Source organism: Saccopteryx leptura, chromosome 3 (genome assembly GCF_036850995.1).
Source record: "Saccopteryx leptura isolate mSacLep1 chromosome 3, mSacLep1_pri_phased_curated, whole genome shotgun sequence".
In the NCBI taxonomy this organism is placed as follows: Eukaryota; Metazoa; Chordata; class Mammalia; order Chiroptera; family Emballonuridae; genus Saccopteryx; species Saccopteryx leptura.
This window is the reverse complement of record NC_089505.1, coordinates 287,876,540-287,896,070: the sequence shown is the minus strand read 5'-3', so window position 1 is coordinate 287,896,070 and position 19,531 is coordinate 287,876,540. Positions and strand designations below refer to the sequence as shown.

The 19,531-nt window shown below is 40.5% G+C and overlaps 1 protein-coding gene across 5 annotated transcripts in view; it reads left to right on the top strand.

Moving 5' to 3' along the window:
• Positions 1–415: 415 nt before the first annotated feature.
• Positions 416–19,531, top strand: part of ZNF512 (zinc finger protein 512) — a 31,580-nt gene continuing 12,464 nt past the window's right edge. Inside the window, exons 1-9 of one of the 5 annotated variants that reach the window (XM_066378630.1) lie at positions 416–570; positions 1,100–1,158; positions 12,893–13,077; positions 13,761–13,856; positions 14,640–14,723; positions 15,568–15,692; positions 16,230–16,316; positions 17,075–17,173; positions 17,774–17,941. In XM_066378630.1, coding sequence (XP_066234727.1) covers positions 541–570; positions 1,100–1,158; positions 12,893–13,077; positions 13,761–13,856; positions 14,640–14,723; positions 15,568–15,692; positions 16,230–16,316; positions 17,075–17,173; positions 17,774–17,941 — 933 coding nt within the window. In that variant the 5' untranslated portion in view covers positions 416–540. Of the gene's footprint in view, positions 571–1,099; positions 1,159–12,889; positions 13,078–13,760; positions 13,857–14,639; positions 14,724–15,567; positions 15,693–16,229; positions 16,317–17,074; positions 17,174–17,773; positions 17,942–19,531 lie in introns of all 5 variants that reach the window. The other 4 variants (XM_066378629.1, XM_066378631.1, XM_066378632.1 and 1 more) reach the window with 4 other exon arrangements.

The window sequence follows — 19,531 nt, the reverse complement described above, 5'->3', positions numbered from 1 at the left end:
TCCCAACCCCATTATTCATTTATTCGCTCAAGTCTTCACCAAGCTTCCCTTTCCTGGCTTCTTTCCTGCTCAGCCACGGCCTCCGGTTCCTGCATCCTCAGCAATGAAACAGCTTATGCCTCTCAACCTGGGGAGCTTGGAAGGTTGTCCCAACCTGCACATTCTCTAAGATAAATAAAAGGGCAATAATTGATTTCCTTGTGCTTCTGGAAAGACCACTCGTCGCACTGGGTGGAGAATGGAGGTTGGAGGGACATTAACGGAGAGGGAGGAGATCCTGAGGCCAGGTTAAAGCTCACCCCCAGTCAGTCCTCTGGGTCCCACCACACAACCCGGGGGCGGGGCCTCAGAGGACTCGATGGGTGGCTCGTCACGTGACTCGCTGCGGGCCGCAGCCCCTCAGAAGCCACTAGGCGGAAGTAGACGTTCAGAACGGGGCTCCGCGGCGCAGACTCCACATCCGGGAGAGGGACGAGAGCGGAAGTGGCGTTGGTCTGGCCGGAGCCCTTGGGTGAATTTGTTAGGCGTGGAGAGGGAGTGATGTCTTCCAGACTCGCCGCAGTACCCGCTGTGAGTTTCTCGGTTTGACCGTTAAGCTTCAGAAGTAGCGCTGTCGAGTTCGCAACACGCGGTCCTCGCTTTTGTCCCAACCTCAGAGTTGGTTTTATCAGAGCCCATCGTAGGCCCCACCCTTATAGGTCAAATCTACCTGCCTCTCTCTCTCTCTCCCCCACTTTCCGCTGCCTTTCTTCCACCTCCTTGGACTCAGTTCGTCGCTAGATTGCCATTATTGTCATTATTTTCTATTCCTTTTGTATCTCCAGTGCTTCCCATATCCATTGTCCTTTCTTTTTCCTCCCTTTAGAGCCTCTATCCATACAGGGCTTTGAGAATAGGGGAGATGAAGGTTCAGGTGTTGTCACCTGCGTTGACTCTGTAGGAAGATAGGACGGCACACTCTTCCTAAAAAGCCCCGCTTCCTTCCGTTTGAGGTAGTTGCCCCGGCAGAGCTTCATTTCTTCTGGGTACAGGGGGATTCATCTTTTGTGGTGAAGGTTCAGAGGTCTGTAGCATTCACTCATATGCTTGCGTTTGCTAGACTACGGGACCCACATCCTTTGAGCAGCAGAGGAGCACGAGGATCGTGGGAGCTAAGAAGTAAGTGAGGTTTTCTGAGGTCCATTTATAATTTTGTTTCCAGCGTTGTCCTTTAGAACAATCTGTGATGATGAAAATTCTCTGTATCCGCACTATTCAGTACTGTAGCTACTAGCCACTGATGGCTTTTGAGCGCTTGAAATGTGGCTAGTGTGAAAAACTGAATTTTGAATTGTATTTAATTTTAATTCACTTAAATTTAAACAGCCACCTGTAACCAATGTCTACCTGATTGGCAGTGTGGGTCTAAACCTAGAGAAAATTTAGCTTGCAAAAAAACCAGAAAACAAAAAAAATACAAATTATAATGAAAATGGAATGTATGTACTCGTGGATACATTGATGAACATGGGAAAGACGAATAAAAATGGCTAAGAAATCCTTGTATTTTCAAACTACTTGGCTGCGAGGCTGTTGTGTTATTTTGTATATTGAATGTGCTAAGCTTTTCCATGTTTGTTAATGTAAAAAGATTGTTAACTAGAGACTCATTGGAAGGGATTCAGTCAGATAACGTTTACTAAATCTCTGTTGTTCCATCTGTGTAGTAGGTTAGATATACAGACATGAAAAACACAACAGTCTAAATGGGGAGATAGACTAGTAGATCAACACAATACAGTATTTTCAAACTGAAGTTTAACATAGCCTTTGTGGAGGGGGAGTGATAGTTTAGAAGAGAGAGTTGCCAGAGCAAGTCAGACTTGAGAGTAAAGGAATAATGCAGTTAGCCAGAGGGCAAGGGCACACAGGAGAAGCGCCCATGAATGAAGAGAGAGAGAGAGAGAGAGAGAGAGAGAGAAAGAAAGAAAGAGAGAAGGGGGAAGGGTGGAGAAGCAGATGGTCGCTTCTCCTGTATGCCCTGATGAGAATCAAACCCAGTACATCTACACACTGGGGGATTCTCTATCACTGAGCAAACCTATTGGCTTTGTTTTAAAGTCTATTTTTGTCTGGTATAAGTATTGCTACCCCAGCTTGTTTTTTGTTTGTTGCCATTTTCATGAAATACCTTTTTCCATACCTTTACTTTCACTCTGTGTGTGTCTTTGAATTGGAAGTGAGTCCCCTATAGTTAGCATATGTATATAAGGGTCTTGGTTTTTTTTTATTCATTTAGCCACCCTATGTCGTTTGTCTGGAGCATTTAATCTAACATTTCTTGGAATACTGGGTTGGTGGTAATGAATTCCTTCAGCTTTGTCATTGTGATTTTAATTTGCATTTTCTTGATGAATGATGATGTAGAATATCTGTTCATAAGCGAACTGGCCATTCATATGTTCTCTTTTGTCAAGTGTCTGTTCATATCTTTTGCCCATTTAAAAACAGTTCTTTGTAGATACAGAGAGGAAGGAGAGGGGGAAGGGTACGGGTGGAGAAGCAGATGGGCACTTCTCCAGTGTGCCCTGGCGGGGAATAGAACCCGGGACTTCCATACGCCGGGCTGATGCTCTGCTGCTGAGCTAATCGGACAGGGCCTGAATTGTAGGTTTTTTTGTTTTGTTTTGTTTTTTGAGAGACAGAGAATCAGAGAGAGGGATAGATAGAAACGGAGAGAGATGAGAAGCATCAATTCTTTGTTGTGGCACTTTAGTTGTTCACTGATTGCTTTCTCATATGTACCCGACCGTGGGGCTACAGCAGACCGAGTAACAACCCCCTGCTCCAGCCAGTGAACTTGAGAAGCTGGTGAGCTGTGTTCAAAGCAAATGAGCCCGCGCCCAAGCTGGCGACCTCAGGGTCTCGAACCTGGTTCCTAGGCATCCCAGTCCGACGCTCTATCCACTGCGCCACCGCCTGGTCAGGCTGAATTGTAGTATTTTTTAAAAAATATATTCTGAATACAGTTCCGTTGTCTAATAGATGTGTCTTGAATACTTCCTTCCGTTCCGTGGTTTGCATTTTGTTTGCTTGATTTTGTCTTTTGAAGAGCAGAAGTTTTAAATTTATCATTAAAAGTTATAAACTTTTTCTTTTTTTCTTTTTATGTTTCATGCTTTTCGTATTTAAGAAAACTTTGCCATTCCTAAGTGACTTTCTACTGTTTAGTTTCCTCTAGAAGTGCAATAGCTTTTACATTTAGGTCTGTGGCTCTTTTAAGTTTTGTGTGTGTCTTAAGGGTCAATGTTAATTTCTTTTCAGTTGTATATATCCGGTTGTTGAAAAGACTTTCCGGGTTCAATTGCCTTGGCACCTTTGTCAAAAATCAGTTTAACATACAAATGTGTTTGTGTTTCTGACCTCTCATGCTGTCCCACTGATGTATATATCTCTTTTTTTGCCAATACTAAATTGTCTTGATACTGTAGCATTAGAATAAGTCTTGAAATTAGGTAACTTTGTTGTTCTTTTTAAAAATTGTTTTGGCTACTCCAGGTTCTTTGCATTTTTATGTATATTGTAGAACTAGTCAACATCTAAAAAGAAACATGCTGGAGTATTGATTGGTATTATTCTGAATATGTAGATCAACTTGGGGAGAACTGCCATTTTAACAATATTGAGTTTTCTGATTTATGATTATGCTGTATTTCCCCATTTATTTAGATCTTTAATTTCTGCCACCACTGTGTTGTTGTTTTCATTGTAAAAAGTCTTGGATGCCTTTTGTTAGAATTGTTCTTAGGTATCTTATGTGTTTTTTATGTTTTGTAGTGGTATTATTTTTATGAACTCATTTTTTAGTTGCTTGTTTCTAATTTCTAAGAATACAATTAATTTTTATGTGTTAACCTTGTATCCTGCCTCTTGCTGAATTTATTTTTAGTTCTAGTGATTGTTTTGTATACTCCGTGGGGTTTTCTTCCTTTTTTTTTTTTTAAATAAGTTTTTATTTTTTATTTTATTTTATTTTTTTTAATTCATTTTAGAAAGGAGAGAGAGAGAAGAGAGAGAGAAGGGGGGGAGGAGCAGGAAGCATCAACTCCCATTTGTGCCTTGACCAGGCAAGCCCAGGGTTTTGAACTGGCGACCTCAGCATTTCCAGGTTGACGCTTTATCCACTGCACCACCACAGGTCAGGCCCTGGGGTTTTCTTTGTAAACAAACATCTAATCTGCAAGAAAGGGCAATTTTACTTTTTTTCTTTTGATTGTTATGGTCCCTCACCCCCCCCCCCCCCTCCGTTTATAAAACCTTATTGCAGTGGCATTTAGCAATAGCACCTTCTGGGCCTGGAGATTTCTTTTTGTGAGGTTCTGATAACAAATTCAATTTTATTAGTAGAGATAGAGCTTTTCAGATTTTTCAGTTTCTGTGTCAATTTTCGTAAGTTGTATTTTTTTAAGAAATTTGTTCTCAGTTTGTCAATTTATTGGAGTGAAATTGTTCAGATCTTCTTTTTTGAGACAGAGAGGGACAGATAGGAACAGACAGCAAGGGAGAGAGATGAGAAGCATCAATTCTTCGTTGCAACTCCTTAGTTGTTTGTATGTGCCTTGACTGGGGGCTCCAGCACAGTGAGTGACCCCTTGTTCAAGCCAGCGACCATGGAATCATGTCTGTGATCCCATACTTAAGCCAGTGACTCCCGCGCTCAAGCGGGTGAGCCTTGCCCTTGCGCTCAAGCCAGAGACCTTGGGATTTTGAACCTGGGTCCTCCGTGTCCTAGTCTAATGCTCTATCCACTGTGCTACCGCCTAGTCATAAAATACTTATTTCAGTATTTTAATGTCTGTGACCAATGGTAGCAACCCCTCTTTTATTCCTGACATTTGTTATTTGTGGTATCTTTTTTTTTTCCTGATTAGTCTTGCTATAGGGTTGTCAAATTTTGTTATCTTTTCAGAGAACCAGATTTTCTCTATTGTTTGTTTTCTAATTGATGAATTTCTCCTCTTTACTGTGTTTTTCCTTCTATTTACTTTGCTCTTTTTAAGGTTTTTTTTTTTGTTTTTTTGTTTTTTTTTTGTATTTTTCTGAAGCTAGAAATGGGGAGAGACAGTCAGATGGACTCCCGCATGCGCCTGACCGGGATCCACCCAGCACGCCCAGCAGGGGGCAACCTCTGCCCACCAGGGGGCGATGCTCTGCCCCTCCGGGGCATCGCTCTGCCGCTACCAAAGCCACTTTAGCGCCTGGGGCAGAGGCCAAGGAGCCATCCCCAGCGCCCGGGCCATCTTTGCCCCAATGGAGCCTCGGCTGCAGGAGGGGAAGAGAGAGACAGAGAGGAAGGAGAGGGGGAGGGGTGGAGAAGCAGATGGGCGCCTCTCCTGTGTGCCCTGGTCGGGAATCGAACCCGGGACTTCTGCACGCCAGGCCAACGCTCTACCACTGAGCTAACCGGCCAGGGTCTTTTTAAGGTTTCTTAAGAGGAAATCTTATGTCACTGATTTTCTAATATACTGCTCACAAAAATTAGGGGATATTTCAAAATGAATATGAAGCTATAAAATATCCCCTAATTTTTGTGAGCAGTGTACTATAAGCATTTAGATCTTCTTTTCTAATACAAGCATTTAGAGCTTTAAATTTTCTTCTAAGTACTGCTTTAGTTGCATTCTACAAATTTTGATATGTGCATTTTTATTGTTTTTTTATTTTATTTTAATTTTTTTAGCTAGTGAGAGAGGGACAGATAGGAACGGAGAGAGATGAGAAGCATCAACTCATGGTTGGGGCACCTTAGTTGTTCATTGACTGCTTCTCATACGTGCCTTGACCAGGGGACTCCGGCCGAGCCAGTGACCCCTTGCTTGAGTTCAAGCCAGTGACCTTGGGTTTCAGGCCAGCAACCTTTTGGGCTCAAGCCATTGACCATGGGGTCATGTCTATGATCCCATGCTCAAGCCGGTGACCCTGTGCTCAAGCTGGTGAGCCTGTGTTCAAGCTGGATGAGCCTGAGTTCAATCTGGTGAGCCCATGCTCAAGCCGGTGACCTCGGGGTTTCAAACCTGGGTCCTCATCGTCCCAGGTCAACACTCTATCCACTGCACTGCCTGGTCAAGCCAGAGCCTTTTATAATCTTCGATTTTGAACAGTGTTATTAGATGTGGCTAGGTGTGTTTTCTTTATTTTTTTTATTATACACTAGATTACCAGTTTGTTATAAAAGTATAACTCAGGAATAGTCAGACGGGAGAGTTGCATAAGGCAAGGTGTGTGAGAAGGGGGCACAGAGCTCTCATGCTCTCTGAATGATTCTCCCTCCTGAAATCTCCAGGTGTTCTCCAAGCTGAAAGCTCTAGGTGTGTTTTCTTTAAGTTTATCCTATTGAGCGTTTATGGAGCTCCTTGAACCTATAAATTTATGTATTTCATTAAATTGGGGTATTTCCCACAATTATATTTTTGAAATATATTTTTTGGTTCAGTCTTTTTTTTCCTTTTATTCTGGGATTACAACTACACTTAAATTAGATCTTTAGATATTGACCCATAGGATGTTGGGGCTCTTTTGATTGGTTTTCAATCTTTTTTTCTCTTATTCAGATTAGGTAATTTCTCATTAAGTTCTCAGACTCTTTCCTCTGTCATCTCTGTTCTATTACTGAGCCTATACAATGAATATTTATTTGAGATACAGTTCTAAAATTTTATTTGGTTCATTTTTATGGTTTCTATTTTTTTTTAAGATTTTATTTATTTATTATAGAGAGGGGGGAGAGAGAGAGAGAGAGAGAGAAGGGGGAGGAGCAAGAAGCATCAACTCCCATATGTGCCTTGACCAGGCAAGCCCAGGGTTTTGAACCGGCAACCTCAGCATTTCCAGGTTGACACTTTACCCACTACGCCACCACAGGTCAGGCTGGTTTCTATTTTTTTGATGATAGGTCCTACCTTTCCCTTTATTTCAAATGTGTTTTCTTTTATTTCATGGGCCATAGTTATAATAGCTGCTTTAAAGTCTATGAGAGTTCCAACATCTGGATTATGTTGGGGTTGACATCTCTCTATCATCTGTTTCTTTGAGAGTTGCTCACGTTTTCTGTTTTTTTTGTGTATTGCATAATTTTGGAATTTATTCTCAAGATTGTGAATATTATATATGTAGATTCTGGGTCTTTTTAGAATCTTCTGGAAAATGTTAATGTTTTTATTTTAGCAGGTAACCTGTTTAAGTTTAGACAATAAGTTTTATTTTGCTCCTGAGAGCACTGGTTCAATATCAGTTCCATTTTTTTTTTTTTTTTTCCTGAAGCTGGAAACGGGGAGAGACAGTCAGACAGACTCCCGCATGTGCCCTACCAGGATCCACCCGGCACGACGCTCTGCCCACCAGGGGGCGATGCTTTGTCCCTCCGGGGCCTCGCTCTGTTGCGACCAGAGCCATTCTAGTGCCTGGGGCAGAGGCCAAGGAGTCATCCCCAGCGCCCCGGCCATCTTTGCTCCAATGGAACCTCGGGGAAGAGAGAGACAGATAGGAAGGAGAGGGGGAGGGGTGGAGAAGCAGATGGGTGCTTCTCCTGTGTGCCCTGGCCGGGAATCGAACCCGGGACTTCCGCACGCCAGGCCGACGCTCTACCACTGAGCCAAACCGGCCAGGGCCTCAGTTCCATTTTTTGAGTCTTTGCTATGATGTTTTAGGTCTGTTTTGTACACAAATAGCATACAGGTTAGTCTGAGACTTTTTTGGGTGTTTTAATTCTTGTTTTCGCTCTCAAAGCTTTTGATATTTTGGTTTGGATCTGTCTCAGGGGTTGATCTGAGACTTCTGCATTTGTTCAAATCTTATTTTACTTTTCAAAACCTTTGCTAAAACTGGTTTGAGCACGCTCCACACGTATTATAGCTCAGGCTAAGCTGTGACTTGTGTAGATTTATACACAAAATTATAGGATCCTTTCTTTGCCTATCTCTTCTTCACAATCCACATTCTAATCCATAGGGATCCCTTTTCCTGGTTTCTCTAGCCAGAAAGCTGTAGAGTCTTTTGGAATTTAGGCTGCCTATGCTGCTCTGTAAGTAGGGGCCACCCTTGTTCAAAGCCACGTGAGGGGAGGGGGCTGGTAAACATACCCCCATGTGGGTCGCTTTCAGTTTTGACTCTTCCCCACAGTCCACCTGATTTTGTTTACTTTTCAGAGTTCAGAGTTTTTAGCTGTAATCAGCAGGAGTGGTGGGCTTATGCCACCATGCCCGAACCAGGACTTTCTTTGTATTAAATTTGTAATGTTGGACCTCATATGCAGAGAGCTGAAAGTCACTCTTCCCTTTTTGTAGCACAATGACATCATCAATCCTTGTTATTTTTTCTTTCTCATTTCCATCCCTTCCTTCCAGAACCAACCATGTTAACAAATTTGATATTCACCCTTAAATACAGGGGTGGGCAAAAGCAGGTTTACAGTACATGAAACACAGTTTATTCTTGTGTTATTATTTATTAATTATTGTATTATTTTCCATATGAACAACTGTAAACCTCCTTTTGCCCACCCCATATTTATGAATTCTTGTAATATAACCAGTACTGTTTACATGTGTATTTGTATTTAATTTGTTGAGTTGACATTGTACTACAGTCTTGTTCTGTTTCTCTTTTTATTCAATAGTATGCTTTTTAGTTATGCTCATGTCTCTATAGGATTGGGTCATTGCTTCTAACAACTACCTAGTATTCCATAGTAGGCATCTACCATGTTTTACTTACATAGTTTCCTAAGAATAGTCACCTGCATTTCTTCCAGTTTTCTGCTCCTAAGACTTCTATCCATGTGTGTAATTCTTATATCTTGAATCTGTCAGCTTATCTTACCACAAAACCTTAATTCAAGCTGTCCTCATCTCTTACTATATGATTGCAATAAGCTGTTAACACTTCTTCACTCACCTTTCCTTCATGCATCATCTTTCATACGGCATTCAGAGTGACTTTTCTAAACCATAAATCTAAAGTGACCTCACACTTGGACAACTGTTACTCTACCACATCCTGAGCCACCTAGAAGATGCTTTGTGCTTACTCAGTAATGTTTGTTACTGACATTCTGATTGGTCTTGGATTTGGGAATTTCGATCTAACTGTATACCCAGATTTCTGTGGCCAGCTTTTCTTTAGCTGTAGGAGCTAAGTATCATGTTGCCTAAATAGGATAGGATGCCTCTGACATAAGGTTTTAGGGAAGAGGCTAAGCGAGAAGGAACGTGGATCAGACTAGGGCAGGGGTCCCCAAACTACGGCCCACTGGCCACGTGCAGCTCCCTGAGGCCATTTATCCGGGCCCCTCCGCACTTCCGGAAGGGGCACCTCTTTCATTGGTGGTCAGTGAGAGGAGCATAGTTACCATTGAAATACTGGTCAGTTTGTTGATTTAAATTTACTTGTTCTTTATTTTAAATATTTTATTTGTTCCCGTTTTGTTTTTTTACTTTAAAATAAGATATGTGCAGTGTGCACAGGGATTTGTTTATAGTTTTTTTAATAGTCCAGCCCTCCAACGGTCTGAGGGACAGTGAACTGGCCCGCTGGGTAAAAAGTTTGGGGACCTCTGGACTAGGGCCTGCAAACTGTTCTTTTCCTTCTATCTTCTCAGGGATATTATGTAGTTACCGTCCCTCTGTCAGAGAAATAGGGAGACCTGGACATATAATGGTTACAGATCCAAGGAATCTTCTGGCCATATAACATCCTAGTACTTAGTCTACTTTTTATCTTGGTTGACTCTAGGAAGGAATGAATGCCTGCTTGGGCTACAGTGTATTCATTATGTGAACAGCTTGTTCTTTCTGATTATAATGATATAGTACTAGTTGTATATATTGTGTTAGAGCAGTGGTTCTCAAACTTTTTGAAGTCAGGACACATTTAAAATCCTACAGATAACTGTAGGCACACTATATACAAATTTCTGAGAAATATGTTATAATAATTAAGTCAAATATTAAATTAAAAAAAATAAAGTCCAAGCATGTTTTTATGGTAATTAAATGAAATAAATACGACAAAATTAAATTTATTCTGACATTTAAAAACATATTTATGTTACATTTTTTGTTACACTTTTTAGAATTCATAAAAAAGAGGGGTTAAAAAATTAAAAAACAACAAAATAGTTATCTTTTTATATAAGGTCTACTGGAAATTTCTGTCCGTTTCTATCACAAGTTTCGACACGTAAGCACATGTTTATTTGGTGCATGTGTGCCTCTATTTTTATCACTTAATGTATACATACTGATGTAGCAAATTAACTAAAACAAAGTTGATTCACGTTAGTCTTGTGAAGCGATAGTGTACCCATGGCTACTGATAAGGTTCATTTACGCCACTGTAAGTTTTACGAATTTCAACAAGGGAGAAATGCTACAGAAGCATGTCTGTCGCATCTACCATATTCCCTGGACTTAGCACCCTCCGACTATCACTTGTTTTTGTCCTTAAAAATTTTTTTTTTTTTTTTTTTTTGTATTTTTCTGAAGCTGGAAACGGGGAGAGACAGTCAGACAGACTCCTGCATGCGCCCGACCGGGATCCACCCGGCATGCCCACCAGGGGGGACGCTCTGCCCACCAGGGGGCGATGCTCTGCCCCTCCGGGGTGTCGCTCTGCCGCGACCAGAGCCACTCTAGCGCCTGGGGCAGAGGCCAAGGAGCCATCCCCAGCGCCCGGGCCGTCTTTGCTCCAGTGGAGCCTTGGCTGCGGGAGGGGAAGAGAGAGACAGAGAGGAAGGAGGGGGGTGGGGGTGGAGAAGCAAATGGGCGCTTCTCCTATGTGCCCTGGCCGGGAATCGAACCCGGGTCCCCTGCACGCCAGGCCGACGCTCTACCGCTGAGCCAAACGGCCAGGGCTCTTACAAAATTTTTTGAAGGGCAAAAAATTCAAAAATGAAGAAGATATCAAACAAATACTGGTTCAATTTTTTGCATCAAAAGATAAAACATTTTTCAAAAATGTGATATACAAATTGCCCTCACGCTGGCAAGAAATCATTAATAATAATGGCAATTACATTATTTAATAAAATTTATTGACAGTAAGAAAAATTTGTATTTTGTTTTATTCCAAAAATGGACAGAACTTTCCGGTAGACCTTATATACATAGATACATTCTTAGTAAGATTTAGTAAATTCTACAGGTCCCGGCAAGAATGTCTTAAGTTTTTTTATTCTTGTGTTTATGAGAAACATGAGCCTGATGTGTCCTAGTGATTTCTTCAATGTTTAGGCATATATTTGAAAGGCAAACTCTCATTTCCTCGTCAATACATTGAAGAATTCCTCGCTTTTTACTCTTAATTGTGTTGAGGATAGAAAATCCTAATTCACATAAATAGGATGTTGAAAATTGTAGTAAAATATTCAAAGCTTTTAAAATATTGCCACATATTCTTATTTTATAGAAATCCAAAAGGCTTCAAGAGACAATTCCTTATGTTTAATTATCAACCCACGATTAGTGGATATAGCTGCCAGTTCTTCTTCTGTTAATATTAAACCAAAATCACTTGAAGCTTCCATGAATGGATTTCTAATCCAATCGTATTGTTCAGTGTTAAGTGATGGAAAATGCTATAAATTAAATTCTGCCCTTCAGCCTTCAAGTCCTATTTTATTTACACTTAGCTTTTGCTCCCTTCCAGAATCAGATTCTTCAATATCACGCTTCTTTTTGAGAAATCTATCCATTTTATTTGGATGTATTTATCTAAAAATAATATATTGATGTGTTAATAATAAATATAATAATGATGTGTTAACAAAAAGCGGTATTTCCGTAATGAAATGGCATAATAGAGCAGGGGTCGGGAACCTATGGCTCGTGAGCCAGATGTGGCTCTTTTGATGGCTCACAGACAAATCTTTAATAAAAAAATAATAACGTTAAAAATATAAAACATTCTCATGTATTACAATCCACTCATTTCCTACTGCTCATATTCATGATTGCGGGTGGCTGGAGCCAATCACAGCTGTCCTCCGGGACAACGCCAAATTTTTATTGAATAATGTGTAACGTACACGGGTCGTTGTATGGCTCTCACGGAATTACATTTTAAAATACGTGGTGTTCATGGCTCTCTCAGCCGAACAGGTTCCTGACCCCTGTAATAGAGTAACTATATTTATTTTTATATCTGGGCATATGCCACAAACCAGCGCAGCTAGTAATTCCAGGTTCCAAGTGGAAATGGTGAGGAATTAAGAAAATACAGGGTCAGGAGGGCCCTGTAATTGCTGCTGGCTAGAACAGAGTGCACCCAAACACCACATCTTGCTTTATTTACAGGGCAAAGTGAGGCCATTAGCAAATCAATGGTCTCTGATCACGTTTCCTAGGCAACCCAAAAATTTTACCAAGTGCAGAAAACCCCCACCATATATATCATCTTAACTTTACACCAAACAAAGGATAGAAGAAACTTGCCTCCAGTCTTTCCGGGAAACATGAGGGGTAGTGTAAACAATCCAGCACCACAGTTTAACAGCCTTTTGCAACCTAAGCAGACCAATGAGATGGGGAGTTGGGCAGACTGTCAGCTTATAGCCAATTCCCCACACCTCTGTCCCCCAAAAATCTAAACTCCAAAAACCCTGTTGATTTTTTGGTCCTTATCAGGCACATATTTCTCTGGAATACCATAGGGCGCACCTGGAAATCTTCTAGGGCGCACACTTTGAGAACCACTGTGTTAGAGAAGATTATAATCTAAATTCTGTTTTTATTATTAGACTTATTTGTTTTGCAAAGGTAACCAAGTAGGTTATTTTCTTATGATACAAAATAATTAATAGGAACTTTATTCCACACCCTCCTTTGTGGTATATATCTTTGTGTCATATAATTAGCAGGACCAAGTGCTCCATAAAGGACAACAGTTTCCAGTACACTGTCCCTCACGATGATGATTCCTTAAGCGACTCATCATCTGCCTCTTCATGTGAACTAGCAAGTGATTTTCCAGCATCCTTCCGAAAATCTACCTACTGTATGAAGATGAGAAGGATCAAGCCAGCTGCTACTCCCCATGTTGAAGGTACCATTCTAATTGTCTTGTTCCAAAGACAGAGCACTCTGTAAAGTTATATTTTGATGTAGCTGTTTGTAAGTGGCTCTTAACGTATAAGTACCACATATGTGTTTCTCTCATTAGTAATTGATTGTTTTAAGGTGTTAGGCTATCACATATTGTTAGCTTTGTGAATGCTTCCTCCATTTTACAGAGTCCATTTCTGCTGATCTTATTCTTAGGTTATATCAGCCTTTCCTCTTCATGCTTTGAACTTCTTTCCCCTTGTTCTAATTTGATCCTCTGTTGAGGGTTTAGGGGCTGGTGTAAGGGTTATTCTGAGTAAAACTTTCTTGGTGGTCATAGTCTCAAGGGTCCTTAGTAGCCCTTTATTTTGAACAATTCTGCATCAGTGTTAGCCTCAAATCAAGATGAAACAAAGCATACTACCTGAGGGCTTTTATTTTTCATAGGGAACTATTGATCACTTGTGATAGAGAACAATATAAAAGGAAAAGGGGTGGTTGAGTCAGTTAATAAAAAGTTATACCAACTTCCCTAACAATGTCACAAACACTTCTGTGAGGCCTATACTTGCTGGTGATCTTTCCCTTTCATGGTCTTGTGAGTGAAGTTTTGAAGGCAGGCCCAGATGTTCACTTGTATACCACACAGGGTTTTTTTTTTTCTGTTTTTATATGGTATTTCAGGGTCAGGGGGGGTATCAACCAAAGGGAAAAGGAAGCCCAGGCAGGAAGAAGATGAAGATTATCGAGAATTTCCTCAGAAGAAGCATAAGCTGTATGGTAAGGGAGTAACTTTGCTAACTCTTTTTCCCCAGGTGCCTAGGCTTTATTCTTTGAGGGAGAGAGATCTTAGGGTTTGGCCCTTGAAGCATTTTTGAACCCTTTGAAATTTTTGGCAAGGTGTGGCCTCCATCCTGCCTTATTTCACCCTTCTGGCATGATTTAAGGGAGTCAGTTGGTTAAGGCAGTGGTCCCCAACCCCCGGGCCGCGGACCGGTACTGGTCTGTGGGCCATTTGGTACTGGTCCGCAGAGAAAGAATAAATAACTTACATTATTTCCATTTTATTTATATTTAAGTCTGAATGATGTTTTATTTTTAAAAAATGACCAGATTCCCTCTGTTACATCCGTCTAAGACTCACTCTTTTTTTTTTTAAAGATTTTATTTATACATTATAGAGAGGGGAGAGAGAGAGAAGGGGGGAGGAGCTGGAAGCATCAACTCCCATATGTGCCTTGACCAGGCAAGCCCAGGGTTTTGAACTGGCAACCTCAGCATTTCCAGGTTGACGCTTTATCCACTGCGCCACCACAGGTCAGGCTAAGACTCACTCTTGACGCTTGTCTCGGTCACGTGATACATTTATCTGTCCCACCCTAAAGACTGGTCTGTGAAAATATTTTCTGATATTAAACCGGTCCGTGGCCCAAAAAAGGTTGGGGACCACTGGGCTAAGGGACTGGGGCACAGGGTGTTGAGAAGAGAAGGAAAGAGATTTTAGTACTGGAGAGGGGTTGGTAAAGGTGATATTTTGAGCTTCAAGTTTCTGTTTTACGCCAGGGAGGAAGCAACGGCCTAAAACTCAGCCTAATCCCAAATCCCAGGCTCGTCGTATTCGGAAGAAACCACCAGCTTATGCTGCAGGTATGTTTTCTGTTGAAAGCTTTGTGGGATCTAGTTCTCTTATGCTGATTTTTGTTTTTGTTGGTAAAGGAATGATGTACAAAAGCATTTTTTTAAGGATGGAGTGTTAATGGCATGAGTTTGGAGGTCAGACAGACCCATGTTCAAGTTTTGGTTCTTTATTAATTTTCTCTTCTGCCTCAATTTATTTCATTTCTGCAAGCTTCAGTTTTCCTGTCTCTATTTAAATAGAGGTAATAAAGGCAGTCAGAATTGTGAGAATCAGATGGAATAAAAACATTGAACCAAGTATCAGGAAACAGCAAACTGGCTGTTACATATCTCAGTATCCAGTTATTATACACTTCTATGAAAAATGTTGCCTGGCCTGTGGTGGCGCAGTGGATAAAACATCGATTTGGAATGCTGAGTTCGCTGGTTTGAAACCCTGGGCTTGCCCAATCAAGGCACATCTTACAAGCAATCAATGAATAACTATATTGAAGCAACTATGAGTTGATACTTCTTGCCCCCCCCCCCCATAAAATTAGTAAATAAAATCTTTAAAAGAAAGAAAGGAAGAAAAATGTTGCCCATTGTCCAGTTACACCTTAGTAAAGCTGGAAAAAAATGTTGCTCTGTTCTTTAAGCCATTGGGATTTGGATGTTTCTCAGATGGTTTTTATTATGTGGAATGAAGCAGTTTCAGAAACTCCTCACTGTCTGTAAAAATTATTTCTAGGAGTTACACACAGCAGGAGTCTCTTCCCTAAGAAGGGGAAAACTTTTCCTAAGTTCTGGAATTGTGCTTTTTGTTTCTGGAGAAGACTACAGATTATATCATGTTCTTTTCTTTCCTTTGTAGGCAGTTTAGAGGAGCAGTGGTACTTAGAAATTGTGGATAAAGGCAGTGTCTCCTGTCCTACCTGCCAGGTAGTAGGGCGGAAGACCATTGAGGGATTAAAGAAACACATGGAAAACTGCAAACAGGTTAGATACTTTGTGGCATTTCATGACCATTATATCATGATCTTTTATCCAAACTTTAGGCCACATTGTGTCATAGAGAAGACATGGGCTTTGGGTGTGACTGACTTGGGTTTGAATCTTCACTCAGTCACTTACTAGTTGTTGCATCATTTAGATTTTTATGTGTGAGCCTTGGTTTCCTTATTTATAAAAAAGAGATATAATACATTACTACTTTGAGTAGTCTGTGAGAGGATAAGAAAGAAAGAATACATGATAAGTTCCTATCCCATTACTTGGGAAATATTGGCACTCAGTAAATGGTAGTTTCTGTTTTTAAAAAAGTGAATTGCCTTTACTTCTTTGCCCTTGGGATGTGACACTGAGATTGTGGGATTTTGAGATTCATTGACTATTGAGTTTAAGAAATAAAGGCAAAAAAAAAAAAAAGAAAGAAAGAAATAAAGGCAATACAGACGAGACCACCTGAATAGAACTTTGTGATGTTCTATTTCTCTGTTGAATAGTCTGCCACCTAGCAGTATTTTTTCTCTGTAGGAAATGTTTACTTGCCATCATTGTGGGAAACAACTTCGTTCACTGGCAGGGATGAAGTATCACGTCATGGCAAATCATAATAATTTGGTAAGAGTGTCTTCTGTCTTATATGAGCCTGGGTGGTGCTTGACTGTTTTAGATGAGTGTAGATAACTCCGTGGAAATAGCTAAGGCTCTGGGACTTGACAGGGGTGTGAGTAAGAACAACTTTTTTTTTTTTTTTGTATTTTTCTGAAGCTAGAAACCGGGAGAGACAGTCAGACAGACTCCCACATGCGCCTGACTGAGATCCACCCGGCACGCCCACCAGGGGGTGTTGCTCTGCCGCAACCAGAGCCACTCTAGCACCTGGGGCAGAGGCCAAGGAGCCATCCCCAGCGCCCGGGCCATCTTTGCTCCAATGGAGCCTCGGCTGCAGGAGGGGAAGAGAGAGACAGAGAGGAAGGAGAGGGGGAGGGGTGGAGAAGCAAATGGGCGCTTCTCCTGTGTGCCCTGGCCGGGAACCGAACCCGGGACTTCTACACGCCAGGCCGACGCTCTACCACTGAGCCAACCGGCCAGGGCAAGAACACCTTTTTAATAGAAGACTTACGTACAATGAAACCTTTGCAGTGGATACATAGGTATTTGTGTGTTTAGGTTAGTCCCAGAGGTTTATATCCTTGGAGTTGTTCACATCCTTGTCTGTCTAGGAGCTGGAGAAAGCCAGGAGTCATGTACTCAGACTTCCTGAGCATCAGTTTAGGTGCTAGTCCAGTCCTCGATTCTTCTATGATAATTACTTTTTTTTTCTGTATCTGTCTTTTCCATGAAGTATCTGCTTGTTTCCTTTTCTTGCTTTTTAGCCCATTTTGAAGGCCGGAGATGAAATAGATGAGCCAAGTGAGAGGGAACGGCTCCGAACAGTTCTGAAGAGACTGGGAAAGCTCAGGTGCATGCGTGAGGTAAGAGCCCAAGGACGGCAACCCCTCTACCTGGAGCCTTAGGTCCCTGTCTTTCTGTTACTCTCTCCAATTTCTCCTTCTTCCTTGTAGTCCTGGCCTTGTATCATCTTCTAGCATAAGAGTGGCTCCTGCTTTTCCAGGTCTCCTGAACCCATTAATAGGTCTTTATTTTCTTTTTTGTCTCCAAAAACATATTTCTCCCCTTACCCTTTGTTTGAAGGGGTTTCTTTACTGTCCTTTCTTTGGTGTGACAGAAAGGATCCTAGTAACCTCACTCTGAGGAACTTTGATGTTGCTCAGTGTTTGATATTGGGGTGGACTTGGATCATAGACTAAGGAGGAAGCTCTGACACAGAAGAGGTACATAGTTCTAGTTTACTGAATGTTGACTGAACATTGAATGTGATGCTTGGTGGTAGACAGAACAGCTGTTGGGCCAGGAGCAAGAGAGGGTTGTGACAATGGGAAATGTTAGAGAGGCTAGTGATAGCAGAGGTTCTCTGTGTGAAATGATGGTTAAATGCCTTATGAATGTTTAGAAATTTAGAGATCATGTCAAAAGATGTAAAATTATAGTTTAGTTCTCTCTCCTGTGTTCAGAGTTGCTCTAGTACCTTTACCACTGTCATGGGGTATCTGTACCATGTCAGAAAATGTGGCAAAGGGGCTGCAGAGCTGGAGAAGATGACCCTGAAGTGTCACCACTGTGGGAAGCCATATAGATCGAAGGCTGGACTTGCATATCACCTGAGGTCAGAGCATGGACCTGTGAGTATTGATAACTTTCCAGACCCTACTCGGGGATATATTCTGTGATAGCTATTTATCCCTACATCTTCCCATACATTGTGCTTCCTCATTTGTATTCCTGTTTAATCTTTGAATGCTTTTGTTCTCTCTTCCTTGTTCTTCCTTTGTTCTCTTATTTCTGCCTTTTGAACATTTTTTTAAAAAATATTTTTTTATTAATTTTATTTTATTGTGTTAACATGGATTCAAGTGCCCCACTCAATATAACATCCTCATCCCCCAACAACATGCCCCCCAATTCCCTCCCTTGAACATTCTTAGCTTAGAGAAATCAAAGTTCCATTTGTAGATGGAGCAGAAGTAAACTCATTATATTTTTAAAGCTTAAGGCATTCATCCTTAGCTAGAAATTTTGTGGGAGTCTGTCCAATTTTTCATATTCCAATTTTTTTGTCTTGACTTTTTCCTGATTACATTTCTACACTTCGCCTACCTGATGGTTTTTTTTGTGTGTTGTTTCAATGTATAATTTACATATACTGATTAACATTTACCCTTAATATTGTATTGCTTTACAGTTATAAAAGTTTTGGCAATTACATAGTCATGTAACCACCACTGTAGTCAAAATATAGGACAATTTAATAATACCCCTAAGATTCCTTTGTGTCCCTTTGTAGTCCACTCTGCTCACCATTCCCAACCCCTGGCAACCACTGATCTTTTTTCTGTCTTTATGGTTTTGCTTTTTTTAGAATGTCATAGAAATGGAATCATATAGTGTGTAAGCTTTTGATTCTGGCTTCTTTCATTTAGCATTATGCATTGGAGATTTATTCATGTGTTGGCATGTTTCGGTTTATTCCTTTTAATTTCTGTCTAGGATTCCATTATATGGATGTCTCACAATTTGTTTATCCATTTACCAGTTGAAGCATGTTTGGTTATTTCCATTTGGGGGGAATTATGGATAAAGATGGTATAAACATTCATTTAAAAGTTTTTGTATGAAACTTTTAATTTCTCTTAGGTAAATATATACTTAAGAATGGGTTTACTAGGTCATGTGATAAATGTATGTTGAGCTTTATAAGAAACTGCCAAAGTTTTCCAAAGTGGCTGTGCCATTTTGCCTTCTCTCTGGTAAAGGATGAGAATTCCAGTTGTTTTGCATCTTTCTCATGACTTGCTGTTGTCAGTTTCATTTAAAAAATCCATTATGATCAGTATGTAGTGGCATTTTACTATGGGTTAAATTTGCATTTCCTTGATAATTAATGATGTTGATCATCTTTTCATGTGTTTATTTTATTAACAATGTCAATTTTTAATGAAGTGTCTATTAAAATCCATGGTTCATTTTATTACTGGAGCTTTTGTTGTTTTACTATTTAGTTTTAAATACATTCAGTTTTTTACATATACAAGTCCTTTATTATATGTGTTTTGCAAATATTTTCTCCCAGTCTGTAGCCTTTCATTATTATATTGTTTTTCAAAATGGAGAGCTCTTAATTTTGATAAGTTCAATTTCTCTCTTTTTTTTATGGCTAATTCTGTTGTTGTAGCTAAGATATTTTTACCCAACCCAATATATAATTTTCTATT